The sequence below is a fragment of the Andrena cerasifolii genome, chromosome 1, assembly GCF_050908995.1.
Source record: "Andrena cerasifolii isolate SP2316 chromosome 1, iyAndCera1_principal, whole genome shotgun sequence".
NCBI classification, from domain to species: Eukaryota; Metazoa; Arthropoda; class Insecta; order Hymenoptera; family Andrenidae; genus Andrena; species Andrena cerasifolii.
The window spans coordinates 20,822,394-20,836,095 of NC_135118.1; the positions used below are offsets into that span (position 1 = coordinate 20,822,394).

General features: G+C 47.5%; 1 protein-coding gene across 1 annotated transcript; it reads right to left on the minus strand.

Moving 5' to 3' along the window:
• Positions 1–1,739: 1,739 nt before the first annotated feature.
• Ple (tyrosine hydroxylase ple) lies at positions 1,740–13,420 on the minus strand. Its single transcript, XM_076813569.1, has 7 exons — positions 12,936–13,420; positions 6,959–7,070; positions 6,631–6,756; positions 6,366–6,425; positions 4,781–5,600; positions 3,608–3,971; positions 1,740–3,356 (listed from the first exon to the last, which is right to left on the minus strand). Exons 1-7 carry the CDS (start codon positions 13,002–13,004, stop codon positions 3,192–3,194), a joined length of 1,716 nt encoding a protein of 571 aa, XP_076669684.1. The 5' UTR covers positions 13,005–13,420; the 3' UTR covers positions 1,740–3,191.
• Between the last annotated feature and the right edge of the window lie 282 nt (positions 13,421–13,702).

Below are 13,702 nucleotides of genomic sequence, written 5' to 3' on the forward strand. Positions count from 1 at the left end.
CTGATTCGGACACGCCGAGTAATTTCGTCGAGCAGCGAGTAATTTAGTACTTTTTCGCGTGTGAACACTAAAATTTAGTCAAGTAGTTTAGTAAAATAATGGTAAATTACTAAATTACCCGATACTCGACTATTCATAGTCGCTTGTTCTTAAGCAAATGCTTAAGCTTGCGGCATCCTCTGCTAACCTAGTAGCTAGTAAAGGTTGCCGAATGCTTAAGCATTTGCTTAAGGGGGAACACCACTGTGACGGCCGGAAAGTTAAGCCATTTTTAAGATTTTTTTTTAAGAATAATTTACAGTTTTCATAGAAAAATTTTATTACCTACCTTTAGTACACTGTCTTAAGGACTATGTAAAAAAATAAATAGAAAAACATCCATACATTTTAATGTATATTAATTAATCTTCTAGACACCCCCACGCGAGCTGGCCGAATGTGTAACTATGGAACAGCAGGTCCGAAATCAAATTTCATTTTTTTTTTTATAAACTATACGAGTGTAGTTTCCGTTGTACGTACCGATTTCTTAAACAAATTATTTTTGTAAAAATGGTGCGCTTTAGAAGAAAAGTTTAAAAAACCCGCAAATAAGGTGGACAGTTTTTCGAGCATATATAACAAAATTTGTTTTCGATCAAAGAATCCGTACGTACAACGGAAACTACACTCATATAGTATATAAAAAAAAAATGAAATTTGATTTCGGACCTGCTGTTCCATAGTTACACATTCGACCAGCTCGGGGGAGGGGGGTCTAGATGATTAATGAATATATTATAATTTATGGATAATTTGCTATTTATTTTTTTTGCATAGTCTCTTAAGACAGCGTACTAAAGGTAGGTAATACAAATTTTCTACGAAAACTGTAAATTATTTCTGAAAAAAATTTTTAGATATGGCTTACTTTTCCGGCCGTCACAGCGGTGTTCCCCCTTAAGAATAAGTAGCGACTATGAATACCGACCTATATGCACTGAATCGTTTGAAGGAAGGGTAGAATAATTTAGGGGGATATAATACTAATGCTATTAAAAATATGCAGAAAATGTCCAGACATCATAAGTCCGCGAATTAAATCTGAATGAGATGAAAGTTGTGTACAACCTACGCTGCGCCATGACACACTGATTAATCTGCAATATGTACCTACTCGTCTGTAATGTTGTATGCTTAACGTTGTTGGCTTGTCTGAATCACCTTAGTCAACGTGCTGTCGTGTAATACTACTGATATGTCAGCTTACCACCCAAACACGCGAGTGGAAGACACGCACATGTTCGACACATTTTCGTTGGAATGGAGGGTACACCAGAGCTGGGCTAGGCAGAGGGTAGACTAAATAAAAAGTTATTTAAATAACGGATCAAATAAAAGTTACTTCAACATGATATTATACATGATGAATATTTTTTTTAACTTTCACTCCTTTTATCTAATTTTTATTTATATGAAAATTTTGCCCATCTCTAGGGTAGACACATAGAATACCTTTGCAGAAGAATATAATAAAAATGTGGCGTGGCATATACATGCCTCTTTACTATATTGACTTATCTGCTTGTGGATTCAGTTTTGCACATCAGTTCTGGATATTTTGTAGAACAATCAACGTACCTGAAGCCAGTATAAATACGACACACGTGTGACTTATAATCCAAGTCATTGAATTATTGGCTTGGAAAGAGTAGCCCGTGGTGTAGCTTGAATGGAAATATTAGAAAACTCAGGTCGTGTAAGATTCATATCTTAGGTTTTTATTATGCTCTGAGTACTTTACAATATAATACAATGGAAATCTAGTGTATACGTGCCGACCGTTTCCTACAGCTGAGCAAGCGCGAGAAAGGTGCACGCGTTGATACGAACACGGGAAGAAAAAAAAAGTATTTGGTACGAGTTAGCGACGGGGAAAAGTGCAGGGTGCACAAGCAAGGACTTGCGGCTACACGCTAGACAGTGCGTCTCTAATGCAACACCGATTCGTGGCTTCGTTATCGGAGCTGTTCGTGAACAGTAACAAGTTTCTCGGGAAACGACGCGACTCACTGCTCTTCACCCCCTATTACCGTGCGCATGATTCGAACTAAAATTGAGTGCAGAGGGAAGACATTCTTCCGAATACTGAACATACGTTTGTCGACTTCCAAGAGACTCTATATGGAACGTCTCCTTGGACGATAAGAGAACGATAAGCACATTTCCCAAGAACTAATCGTTAATAATTATCGAATCTAAAGAACCTACTTCGCCTTCTAATACTGGCTGTCTTCCTATACAACAGCAGATCTAAGTGAAGACGACACGCGGACATATTACGTTCTATCGCGGTGGATGCCGTTGTTTGCCTATCCGAAGCAACGCCAAACGTAATACTCTACAGCTAATACCATAATAATAGTTGGTAATGCGTAATACAATAGAATAAAATACAATGCGGTACGTACAACGTAACAAAACAACGGGATACGTACGCGTATACGCGCGCTGCGCTCTCGTTCAAAGTGATTCGGGTCCACCATTCATTTATAACGTGAAAAAGACACCATTGCCGTCAGGCACAAGAGAATCTCCGACAATCCTTCGTTTTCTTTTCATTCTTTTTTTTTTTTCAAGGAATAAAAGTCACGCGCGTGGACGTTTCGAGAACGCAAATTCAATAAATAACACAGGAAACACGATCAACTAATTACAAGCTCGTACGACGGTGAATACGAGCGATCGATTAGGATCCACGCGCGCACACGCCCGCAATCCACTTTGAACGTACATTCTGGATACGCGCGCGCGCGTACAAACTACGCGGATGGACGACTTTATACACAGAGTGAGGGCGATTCGATGGGAGCGACGAGTAATGATAAAGATGAAGTGACGCTGTTATCGCCGGGCCAACATGTCGGCGCCTCGACGCGTTCTCGGGGAAATATTTACAACTCAACTTCTCGCGTGACGCACCCGTTGCGCTCCTAAATTATTCGTGAAGGTGGGAACGATTCGTACCTTTCCATCAACTCGATCGAGAAAAATCCCTACTGTAAACGAGCTAGCCGTGAACGGGTTGAAAGGTGCCACAGCTTCCCTCGATCCTATCGGCGCCGAGAGAACGTCGAGGGCAGAACAAGAAGCTCGATGACTGGCGAAAAGGAATAACCGTGTCGTGTCGCTAGGATGGTTCCCACTCGTCCTTACGCGGACGACTTCTTAATTTTGTTGATGGCGTTCGTGAGGTGGATCATCTCCGTGTTCAGCTGGGACACGAGGTTCTCCAGCCTGTCGACGGTGTCGAGCACCTCGACGCGTTGCGTGTGAGGATCGTACCTGACCTCGAAAGATCGGCTCATGGTGGACACCTGAAACGACGGAGCGAAAAGTCAGCATCGCAATTCTCCTTGGCAATCTCTGTTTAGCTTGACTGCGCAGCAGAGATAGCTAATGGTCGTGGCTTGTTCTTTATGAAAGTCACGCGAATCGGCAGACTGCGGGAATCAAAGTCTAGTGGAATCCAGTTCAAAGGATCGGTTAATGATCGAGGTGGGAGAGGTAACAGCGATAGTGCGCGATACGCGTGGCATTGAAGTCTCCGATATCGAACGGCACTCACCCAGCGGCGGAATTTCTCCTTGGCATCCTCGAAGCTGTCTGCGACGTAGTATATCGGCTGGTACTCTTGATCTTGATACTTCTGGAGCGCCGTGACGGTTGGCTCGAACGATCGGTGCTCGCACTTGTCGCTCAGAGAGTGGAGCAGCTCTCCGTAGGCCGAGAGAAGACCTGCACCGTAGGCCTTCACCTCTTCACCTTCCTTGCAGAGACCGAACTCGACGGTGAACCAGTAGATGGTCGACAGCTTCTCGATCTCCTCGTCCGAGGCGCCCAGTGAAGCGAGACCGATCTCTTGGGAGAATTGGGCGAAGCTTGGATCGGCCAACAACGGCATGTGCCCCAGCAGTTCGTGGATGCAGTCACTGTGAATTGAAAAAGAAGAGATAAAATATGGAAGTATTTTCACGTAAAGGTTCTAATATTATTCGCCATGATTCTTGATTTTATTTTGCTACTTTCGTGGATACTGATAGAAGAGGGTTGGAACTACAGGGGGTCTCTCTCATCTCTGTATCGATAGTGATAAAGTAAGTTTGTTAAACGGGGGAAATAATGGCTGCTAAATTTCGGCTATGGTAATTGCTTTCTCGTCCGGAAACTCGATACTCTTTCTCAACATCTGTCGGTACACGGAAGCTACTTTCGCGGAGAAATGAGTTCGCAACTATGAAACTGAATTATCAACGCCATCCCGTCGTTAAAAGCCAATTAGAGCTCCATTACGAGCTTAGAGAGGCGCGGTAATTCTGTTATCATCGTTCTCTGTGTAACGGGAGGGTGCTCTCGTCATAACGCAGTATCGATTGCCCTGTACAGCCGGAGAGACTTTTGGCACGGATTCGATGAACATGAGAAAAAGGCCCATTTTACATGTCCTTAGTAACACAAGTCAGTAACATACATAAATCTCATCCCATCAATGCCAATAGGATATAAATCATTCGCGTTACTAAAACTTTCTTATAAACCCGATCAACGAATATCCTCGCTTCATCAAAATACTTATAGGTAATCCTGTCAGTCAAAGAATCATCGAAACTCTCGTAACTCCTACACGCTAGAAAGTTTTACTCTGTTCGGACACTTCTGACCCAACCGTAATGAAAACCTAAGTTAGTTCTCCGTCATTCGAACACCAAAATCACTGTAAAAGCATGGTGAAGGCACTTACGGTTCAGGCGTGTGGTACGGACTGTTGATATGACGAACGTACTGGGTGCTCTGGAACACCCTGAAGGCGAGGCTCGACAAGAAGTCCCTGGCCGTGAGCAGCCCAGCCGCGGGTCGCAGAGTGAAGCCAGTGTTCTTCTTCAGGAAGTCGTTGACCTCCTGCAGCTGAGGTATACGATGGGACTCGAAGATCTTCTCCTCCTGCAGCTTCGTGAACGCCCTCTGGTACTCGACGCAGGCATGCTTGGGGATGAGGTCGATGATGGTGCTGAACACGCGGGACCAGGTCTCGTTCTCCGTTTCGGTGTAGGGGATGTTGGGTATCGAGTCTCCGTACTTGTAGGCGAAGGCGATCTCCGCGATGACCTTCCTGCGCGCGCGGTACTCCTTGTCGGCGAAACCAGGATGGTTCATGTCTAGGTCCGGCTCGTACTTGGTCATCAGGTGGTTGCAGTTGTCGAGATCAGAGGCGTGCCTCGGGAACCACGGGTCCTTAATACTGACGGAATTGTCCGTGAGCAGCGTCACGCCGTCCAACGCGGAGCTCTGACGGAGATTCCTGATCAGCTGCAGCAGGCTCGGCTTGGTCATGTCGACCTTCACCAGAACGTCAAACTGTATCTTCTCCATCTGCGACGGACGGGACTCGACGTGGGTCACCGTGCCCTTAAAGTTCTCGATCGTCTTCAGGATCCTCGCCAGGGAACCGATTCCCTCGCGCAAACGGAGAACAAGCGCGGCTTTCTGCACGGTGTGCTCGCTCTCAGGACTCTCGGCTATGGTCTTCGCGAGCACCACTTCGTCTTCGGTTAATCCAGCGTCTGAAAGGAATCAGGGAATGTTTTCGTCCGGGCTTCTTACAGTTCTGCGCCACACTCTACTCTTTTTAATGACCCGCTCGAGCCACTTCAGTTTCGTACCAAACATCGCTTTGAACTCTCGAATTTGAATTAATTAACTCGCGATTTCCCATGAAATATAGCCGAAGGCACCCCCTCGCGTGGGAAGCTTGAGCTCGGAAATTACCAGAAGCAATTTTAAGTAATCTTCCCACGTCCTGGCGCGACAGTCGCTAAGTGATTCTTATGGACGGTAATAATCGAGCAATTCAAAGTCCATTTCTCGCGAAATGTCTATTCTCGGGCACCTTTACGTGGCGGGCGGTGCAATGCAGGAAGTAGGGAAAGAATGAAATGCCCCTTATTGTCGCCCACGGACGTGCCAGGTCCGCGGGCTAAGATGGAGGGAAGGCAAAAAAGAAATAACTGTGTTATACATTTATTGTGGACGTACGGAGGCGCCTAAGAGGTTGGAAAAGGGGGTCTCTGGCTAATACGATTCTAAATGCACAAAGTGGATTTGGAAAAGTGGCGAGTGGCGGAGGAAAGAAGGTTGAGAGAAGGAAAGAGGTCTTTTGCGTAATTCTGCCAAGTGTCGGGAAAGCACTTGGTTCTGAAATCTCTTTGGCCAGGTATATAGAATCTTCAATAGGGGCTGTTTCACTCTCCGTTTACCCCGCCCTTTCTCTACCCTGCATTCCCGAGGATTTTAGTTGCGTAAAGGAGATGCATCCAGAATCTACATACCATCATCGTAATCGTCATCTGCTTTCCCATCGCTGTCCGAGGAAACGTCCGCTCTTGCTTCTGTAAGTCAAAGACAATCGCGTGCTCATGCGAAATGCAACATCCAACGGTTCATGCTCGTGTGGTCTCTGGCCAACCAGACGCGATACATCCGACAGACATAATAAATTTAAAATCGCATTCGATGCAACGCTGAAACGTCGTTACGTATCATCGTCTTCACTGACCGAGAGACCAGCGATGGAAACTCTGGGAAGGTACAAACCTCCATCCTTGGCAGCGCAAGCCAACGATTCCAATTGCTCGTCATCGCTCGACGAAACATCGCCGTACCGTTTCGCCTCCTGCTCTAAATGATCTTGAGCGCAACCAGTCTGATCGACAATGGAGTCTGGCAGCAAAGAAAATCATCATGCAACGTCGATGGGACACACATTGCGTAAAATCACAGCTTCAAGTATCGAAGTGCGTGCGATACGATAAACATCGAACACGACATTCAGAGATACGAAAGGAGATACAGATAGGCGCACAAAGGACTACTCAGGAAATTGTTAAGGTGAAACTACTGAAAATGGTAAATTGGTACTCACCATTCGCTCGATGACGAGCCTCCTCCAAAACGCTTTGCTTCGTTTGCTTCACGACCAACGTTTCGAAGCGAGCGTCGTCCACGAGGGATCGTCGTCTTGCTGGATACCCATTCTAAACAGACAATCCAGCGTTCTAATACTTTCACGAACTGTCATCACGATATCTTAGAATAATAGCCATGTACGCCGCACGTAACAGCCATGTGTTAAAGGCTACCACAATAGAGGAACTTTAAAGGACGGATATCCTGTCCTATTACCGAGTGAAACTTCAATCTCCGAAGTCACGCCGAGTTACTTAACTGCGCTAGACCTGGCGGTGACCGAGGATCGCCAGGTAACTTTGATAACGAACCGAACGGGCGGAAATGAATCCTCCTCGGGGTGATCCGGTTGCTGTTGAAGGATCGGAAATTAAGGAATCCCGACGGAAAGGCCTCGGAGCGACCTGCGCCCACAAAGAAGTCCGCGCGTCGTTGGAACTAACGCGCGTGCAAGTGCTGCTGTTCTTGAACGTTCGCAGAAGAAAAGAGCACGGAATTACCCACTTGTCGAATGCATCGAACCATGCCGAAATAGTAGGAGATTTCGGGCAATCGCGAATTTCGTAGCAACATCTATCGCTGTAGAAAACTCCATCGGATCAGCGATTAGTCGATCACGACGAAGCTCGTTAGGAATTCTCCCGAGCAACCGGTCGATGCAACAGGAGATATATCGGCCTGTCATTCAAATTCTTAACGACCGCTTTTCATGAATGGCGCACAAGGTGGGACCCAGTTACATTTTCCAAGCGGGCAAAGCGGTTGGCACGGTTTAGAGAAAACGTGTAGTAATCCCTTAACAACGCGTGGCGCGAAGTGGGCCAAGTACTTCGCCGATGGAACGGATAGATGACCGATGACTCTGCCGGATGATTGCATCACGCGAGGCTGATTATCCCGTAGAAAGGTTCAAACGACTCATCGAACCGATTGAAAAAGAATAATCACGTTCGATGACTAGGGGGACGGATGCTAGACTTTGTTCAACGAACCGATCCTCTAACGAGACTCTGTTCGTTCATGGTAGCACCTGGTTAATTACTCTGATTCGTTTGGTCATACGGCTGGATTTGATTAGGTTTCTGTACGCCGGGCTTTGTTTCAAACCTCGGCAAGGGTCGATGTTTCTCGCAGCATAACAAAAGGAATTCGCACGAAGAAGCGAGGAAAAGTGGCCTCGACGAAGTCGAGCAATCGAGGAGGAGGATATTCGGCATGAAAAATGGATAAAATGCGTGCAGCCACGTTCTGTCTGCCAAGCTGGGTGATCTACGATCATTTCATTCGATCGTTTTGACAGAAAGGCGTTTATATGTCAAAACTCATTGAGTCGGCCAAGGAATTTATTCAGCATTTCAAGCGAATAGTACGCGAGTTCCGTGCTTGATTGAGATATTCAAGCGGGGTTTTTCTTTCGTCGATAAAACGACGCTAATGATCCGTGACAAATGTACCGAAGGCCGATCATTATATTCCCATTAAAATCATAGCCGCGTAACGTTATTAGTTTGTTTCGCGCGCGTTACGCGACTTAACACCCGGCGGGGCCGCTGGAACGGCAGCTTCCGATTTGATAATGAAACGAGTCCCTCGATATTCGCGATACAAGTTCAGAGCCCGAAGGCCGGTGCAGTCGGAGGTAATTAACTTTAGAGAGGAAATGAAAATAGAACGATCGCCTTGGACTACAAAATTCAACGAGATGTTTACCGGACGCGAAGCCTCTGGGTGCCCGACGTCGCGCAAACACGTCTAATTGTTAGTGAAAACTCATGCAAGTGCATAAAGTCCTGATAAGTAAACGACATCGTAGGAGGCAGAAAAAAAAAGAGAAGGCGGGGTGGAAAAAAAATGAAGTTGCAGGACGACTGCTGCGGATTGTTACGCGATCCATATACATAATGCATCTGATGCATTAATATAAAGTTTCTGGTTGGTCGGTGGGAATCGACGCGACGGTTCAAGCAAAACACGATATTTAAATAGAATAATTAGCATAGTTGATCGACGGGCCAGGCCAGCGATGAACAGGGTACGTGTGTAGACGTAATTACAAAGTGCATTACGATTGACCGTCGGGAGCCGTCTATGAGCGGTTAGAGGCGTTGTCGCGCGTGTGGCGAGCCTCCAAAGGCGACTAACGGGGTTCAGGACAGCGTTCAGGGCCTCTCCGCTCGTCTCGACCATTGCAATTACAATCCCTGCGTTCCTATATTTATAACATATTCATAATTATCATGCGGGAGCCGAGGTCACGTTGATTTTGCAACGTGATCACGATTAGATCCCCGCCGCGCGGTCGACTAACTTCGAACGAGGGTGTCTGGTGCTAATTACGGGATTTTGTAATGAATCTGCGTATCGCTCTAGCTATTAACTAATGCACATTCTGTAATTGACCGACTTACACCGCGCGTCGATGGACTGCTAACGTAAAACGAAATCGTCTGCACGGATACGCGGTAAGGTTTGCGTAAACTACCATGGAAATATTAATTTTTCATCACGCCGTACAGATTTCATCGTATCCTTGTTAATTGCTTTTGTTTTACCCGTGCTCTTCCAACTATACCATTATATAAAAATGTTCGCGCCATGTATGTACGTTTGAAAGCGCGAAACTCAAGAACTACTGGACCGATTTCGACGAACCATATATCAGAAGGATTTTTTATTTAATGGGACTGCTATACAATCTGGGACAGGCTATAGAATATCTCCAAAATCCACGCGCGGAAGGTGCTACATTTACTTTTAAAATTATGAGTTAAATTGATTTTCAGCATTGAGTTGCAATTACAATGTTATGGCTAAAGGAAAAGTTCAAGAACTCACTAGAAGAGAAAAAGAAAGCACAAGGAAAAACTGAAAAAGTGTAATAAACGCAAAGATTCGAAATTAACTGCAGTACCTACTGATCAACACCGTAACGAAACACGGACCTTTTACTAGCGAAGGGTAATCGTTGAACGGTTTTGGTTCGTTAACGCGCGATGGAAAGCGTAATCAAAAGTGTGAAGCGTTAACACTTTGACGTTTGTTTCTCATTATCATCTCTCTTAATTAAATCTGTTCTGTTCTTTTTATTCAATGATCGTGTGGTGCAAAGGTAATCAAGATGTGGTATCCGCGCAAGTGGCTGGGCGAGAGGTGTAATTAAGGTCGGGTCATTTTTCGTCCCTCGTTGCTGTCGCGCGAACGCGCTCGATAAGGATCGAACGAGCACGCGAACAGCGGATTCTGGATCCGATCTGGTGTCTAGATTCGGCGCGCGCGCGCGCGCAAGTTCCGTTCGAGTGAGTCAGTCGTCGTCGGTGTCGTTTACCATTGTCGTTAGGAACGATTAAATAAGCGAATAATTTACGAACGTTTCATTGCGAACAAACGAGCGCGCGATTCGCTACCCGCTAGCCAATCGCGAATAATTATGATCGTTTCTAATTTCGTTTCTGAAACATGCATTTGACCAGCGGCCATGGCCGTGATGGAAACACCGGTTCCCGTAAGATCACCGAAGTTAAACATCACGGGGCGGCGTACTGGGGAAAGATGGGTGACCATCACCTGTCTCCCGGTGCGTCGCTGCTGCTGGGACCCGAAGGAGAGAGGAGGGAAAAAGGAAAAAGGAAACGCCATCCTGTGTGTCAGAAACACACAGGAAAACAAAAAATACAAATACAACAAACATGCATTTGTTAAGCTAGAGACGTGTCGATAGTTGGAAGCTTGGAACGACGCGGGGTGGCACGCAACGTGGCAATACGTCCTCCGTTTACGTAAACCATGGAGATTTTCGTGGGACCCGTATGATCCAATACTTTTGAAAATTTCATCAGCTGCCCGGTCCAGCCGGTGTTTGCCCAATTACCGTGGCCGTATGTCAATGTACGCTGGGCCCATAAGCACCGCGGCCATAGAATCCGTGATATGCGGAGAAAGTAACAGATCGATGGGCCCATCAGCTCGAGCAGCAGCAACGTCTCCGCGTCTCGCCGGGCGAAGTGCGTGGACTGAGAAATTTCACGGCGCCGCGTGGCAAAATTTGGTTTTCCATGGGCTTACTTATCGCCTCTCGCCTTTCTATTTGCCAGCGAGGTGCCAGACGGGCGACGCGTGCGATTCACGGTCCCAACCGACGGGAAAACTGGTCGCGCCAGAGGGTCCAGAGAGAACGTCGGGTTGTTACGCGGTTGCAAATTAATAAGTCCCCGCGGACGTCGTAACGTCGCGACGCATCGTGAATGAAAAAGTTCCCCCGCAGACCTTGCCGGGATGCCAATTAAACTGTCTTGCCGTGAGACTTTTAAAAACCGCGCGTTTATCGCGCGAGAAAACGCACAGGGACGCGTCCTTGCGATTCTAATTCCACGGAGGACCTGTTCCGAGGCGGAGCTCGTGAATGGTGCGACTGAATGGAAAAATAAAGTAGCCGCGGCCTCGAGGACGCTTCGATTAAAAAGCATTAGCGCGCGATCTGAGATATAAACGTTGCCGCGGGTAGAGGATACATGATTAACCTTTCCAGCGCGGTTTCCTGACGGCTCCGATGGAGGAATATACTAAACGCGACGCGTCCGAGGAGGATTGCATGGGAAATTATCATTGGAGGCTGTTTAACACGATTTATGGCCACGTCGATGATGTACGTGCCTCATCCACGAGTCTCGACGTTTCATCGAGAAATTCAAGTCTCGGCGCTTCCCAAGGAAGGCGAGCGTTTCGATGAAAACAGTAGGTGTATTAAAAAGAGGACTGCGTTCGGTACAGAGGCTCGCCAGTGCCTGGATTTTTTGTGCTTCGCGCGACAGGATTTTCCACTTTTGCCGCGGTGTGCCGCGCAGTACCTAAGGATGTTTTCTCTCCTCTCCGAAACTTCCGCGTTCGGGCACGGCGGAACGACAGCGTGGCCGAAATCAGGGAAACAGAGGAAACATTTTCGTCCCGTGTCTCATCGCTAGTGCTCACGTGGGTAAACTACAATACGTAGTGACTTAACGGCAAGGTCATTAATATTGCGCAACCACGATAATAACCGATCGCGTGTACTTTCTCTACACCGGGACTCTTCTTCCATTTACAGCTTGAGAATTTCACTCGCGCCGTGGACTGGCCTGCTCGGACGAGGTGTGTTCGTGTACCTTGGTGTGCGCGCATACACACACGCACCTGTCTACGACGTCATTTTTTTTTTTTCACCTGTTACGAAATATACCGGAAGTTTTATGACGAAAGTCACGTAGGCAAGTACGAAAGAGAATTCTTCCGTGTAAGAAAGTTCCGAAGATGCTTTCGGAAGAATCTCGAGGGAACCTACTTCTCCCGACACGCCGACAACAAACGACGCTTCCCTGGACGACGTACCGCTAGTCGATCGATCGGTAATGAGTCCTTCTAATTAGCCGAATGCTATTAAAACTTTCCAACCGCAACACCACGAGCGGCTAAACAATCTATGCGTACCTTGCTCCCGAATGATACTTCATTTCACATTGCCAGTTCGTTACTCGTTAGAAAATTGTCAAGCCTGCAAGGATTCGCTCTAACAACGACGCCAAACGACCACGTTTGAAAGCTGTCACGCGCCGCGTTATTACTTGGAGCCGGGGAAAGTGAAATAATTGGACGCTGGATAAGAGCGCTCGCAATTACAACGTTACCCGCGAGTATCGCGGCAATTCAAACGTGCGGCAAAGTTCCCGCGCTTTCTCGCGTTTCCATTGATCGACGTGTAACACCCGACCCCGCCGATGCCACCGACGATTGTCTACGAAAGTACATTGATCTAACGGTACCTGGAGGATCTTCAACGCGTAGTCGACTTACTCAAGCGCAATTTATTCGATAACTCTGCTCGACGTTGTTCGCGCTGAAATCCACCGGCGGATTTCACGTTCAAGTCCCTAACGATCTCGGTCTCCGTTCAGCGTACTCACCTCGATGCTGTAGGACTTCTTGATAGCGAACATCTCGCGATTCTTTTGCGCCGCTGCGACAGCCATCATATCCGTCGTGTTGTTCTTCTTGGTGAAAACTCTTCAAGCTGCGGTCAGCTGTTGATCTCTCTCTGTATGGCCTGTTCCTCGTGAAGCCAGGAGTACGTGCGTAACGAGGTTCGCTTGAGCTTTTCACTGCCGTCTGCGGATGGAACTGTCCAAGGATCACCGGTAGAACGATGCTGCGATCACCGACCACGTGAAAGATGCTTCTTCTCGCTCCTTCTTCTGGCGACGATTCCCGCCAATCTGGAGGATTTGTTTTTATATTCCAAGTGCCGGCGGCCCTCTTCCCTTGGCTTTTCTCGTTCCGTTCGCTTGACGGCGACGACAACAACAACGGCGGCGACGCTGACGTTAACAACGGGTGTCCTCTCGTGTATGTCCGCTTTGGACGAAGCGTACGAGCGAATGCGCCTACGGGGCGGATTGCCGCCGCATATAAACGTTGCCTCCCTTCACCGCCGGCTAATGTCGGGGTCAGGGGTGCCCCCACCCCACCCTCGTTTCGGGTGGTCCATCGGCTGCAGCCACCGCCACCACCAGCACCTCCGCCGCCACCACCATCGCGTCCTCGCCGCTCCAGCACCGCCGCTTCCACCGATCGCGTACAACAGCTTTTCGAGCACCACGAGGTAACTCGATGATTCGCTGCTGCTGGCACTCGTCGCCGCGGTCCGGCCGATCATTAGGGCACTAATCGATCC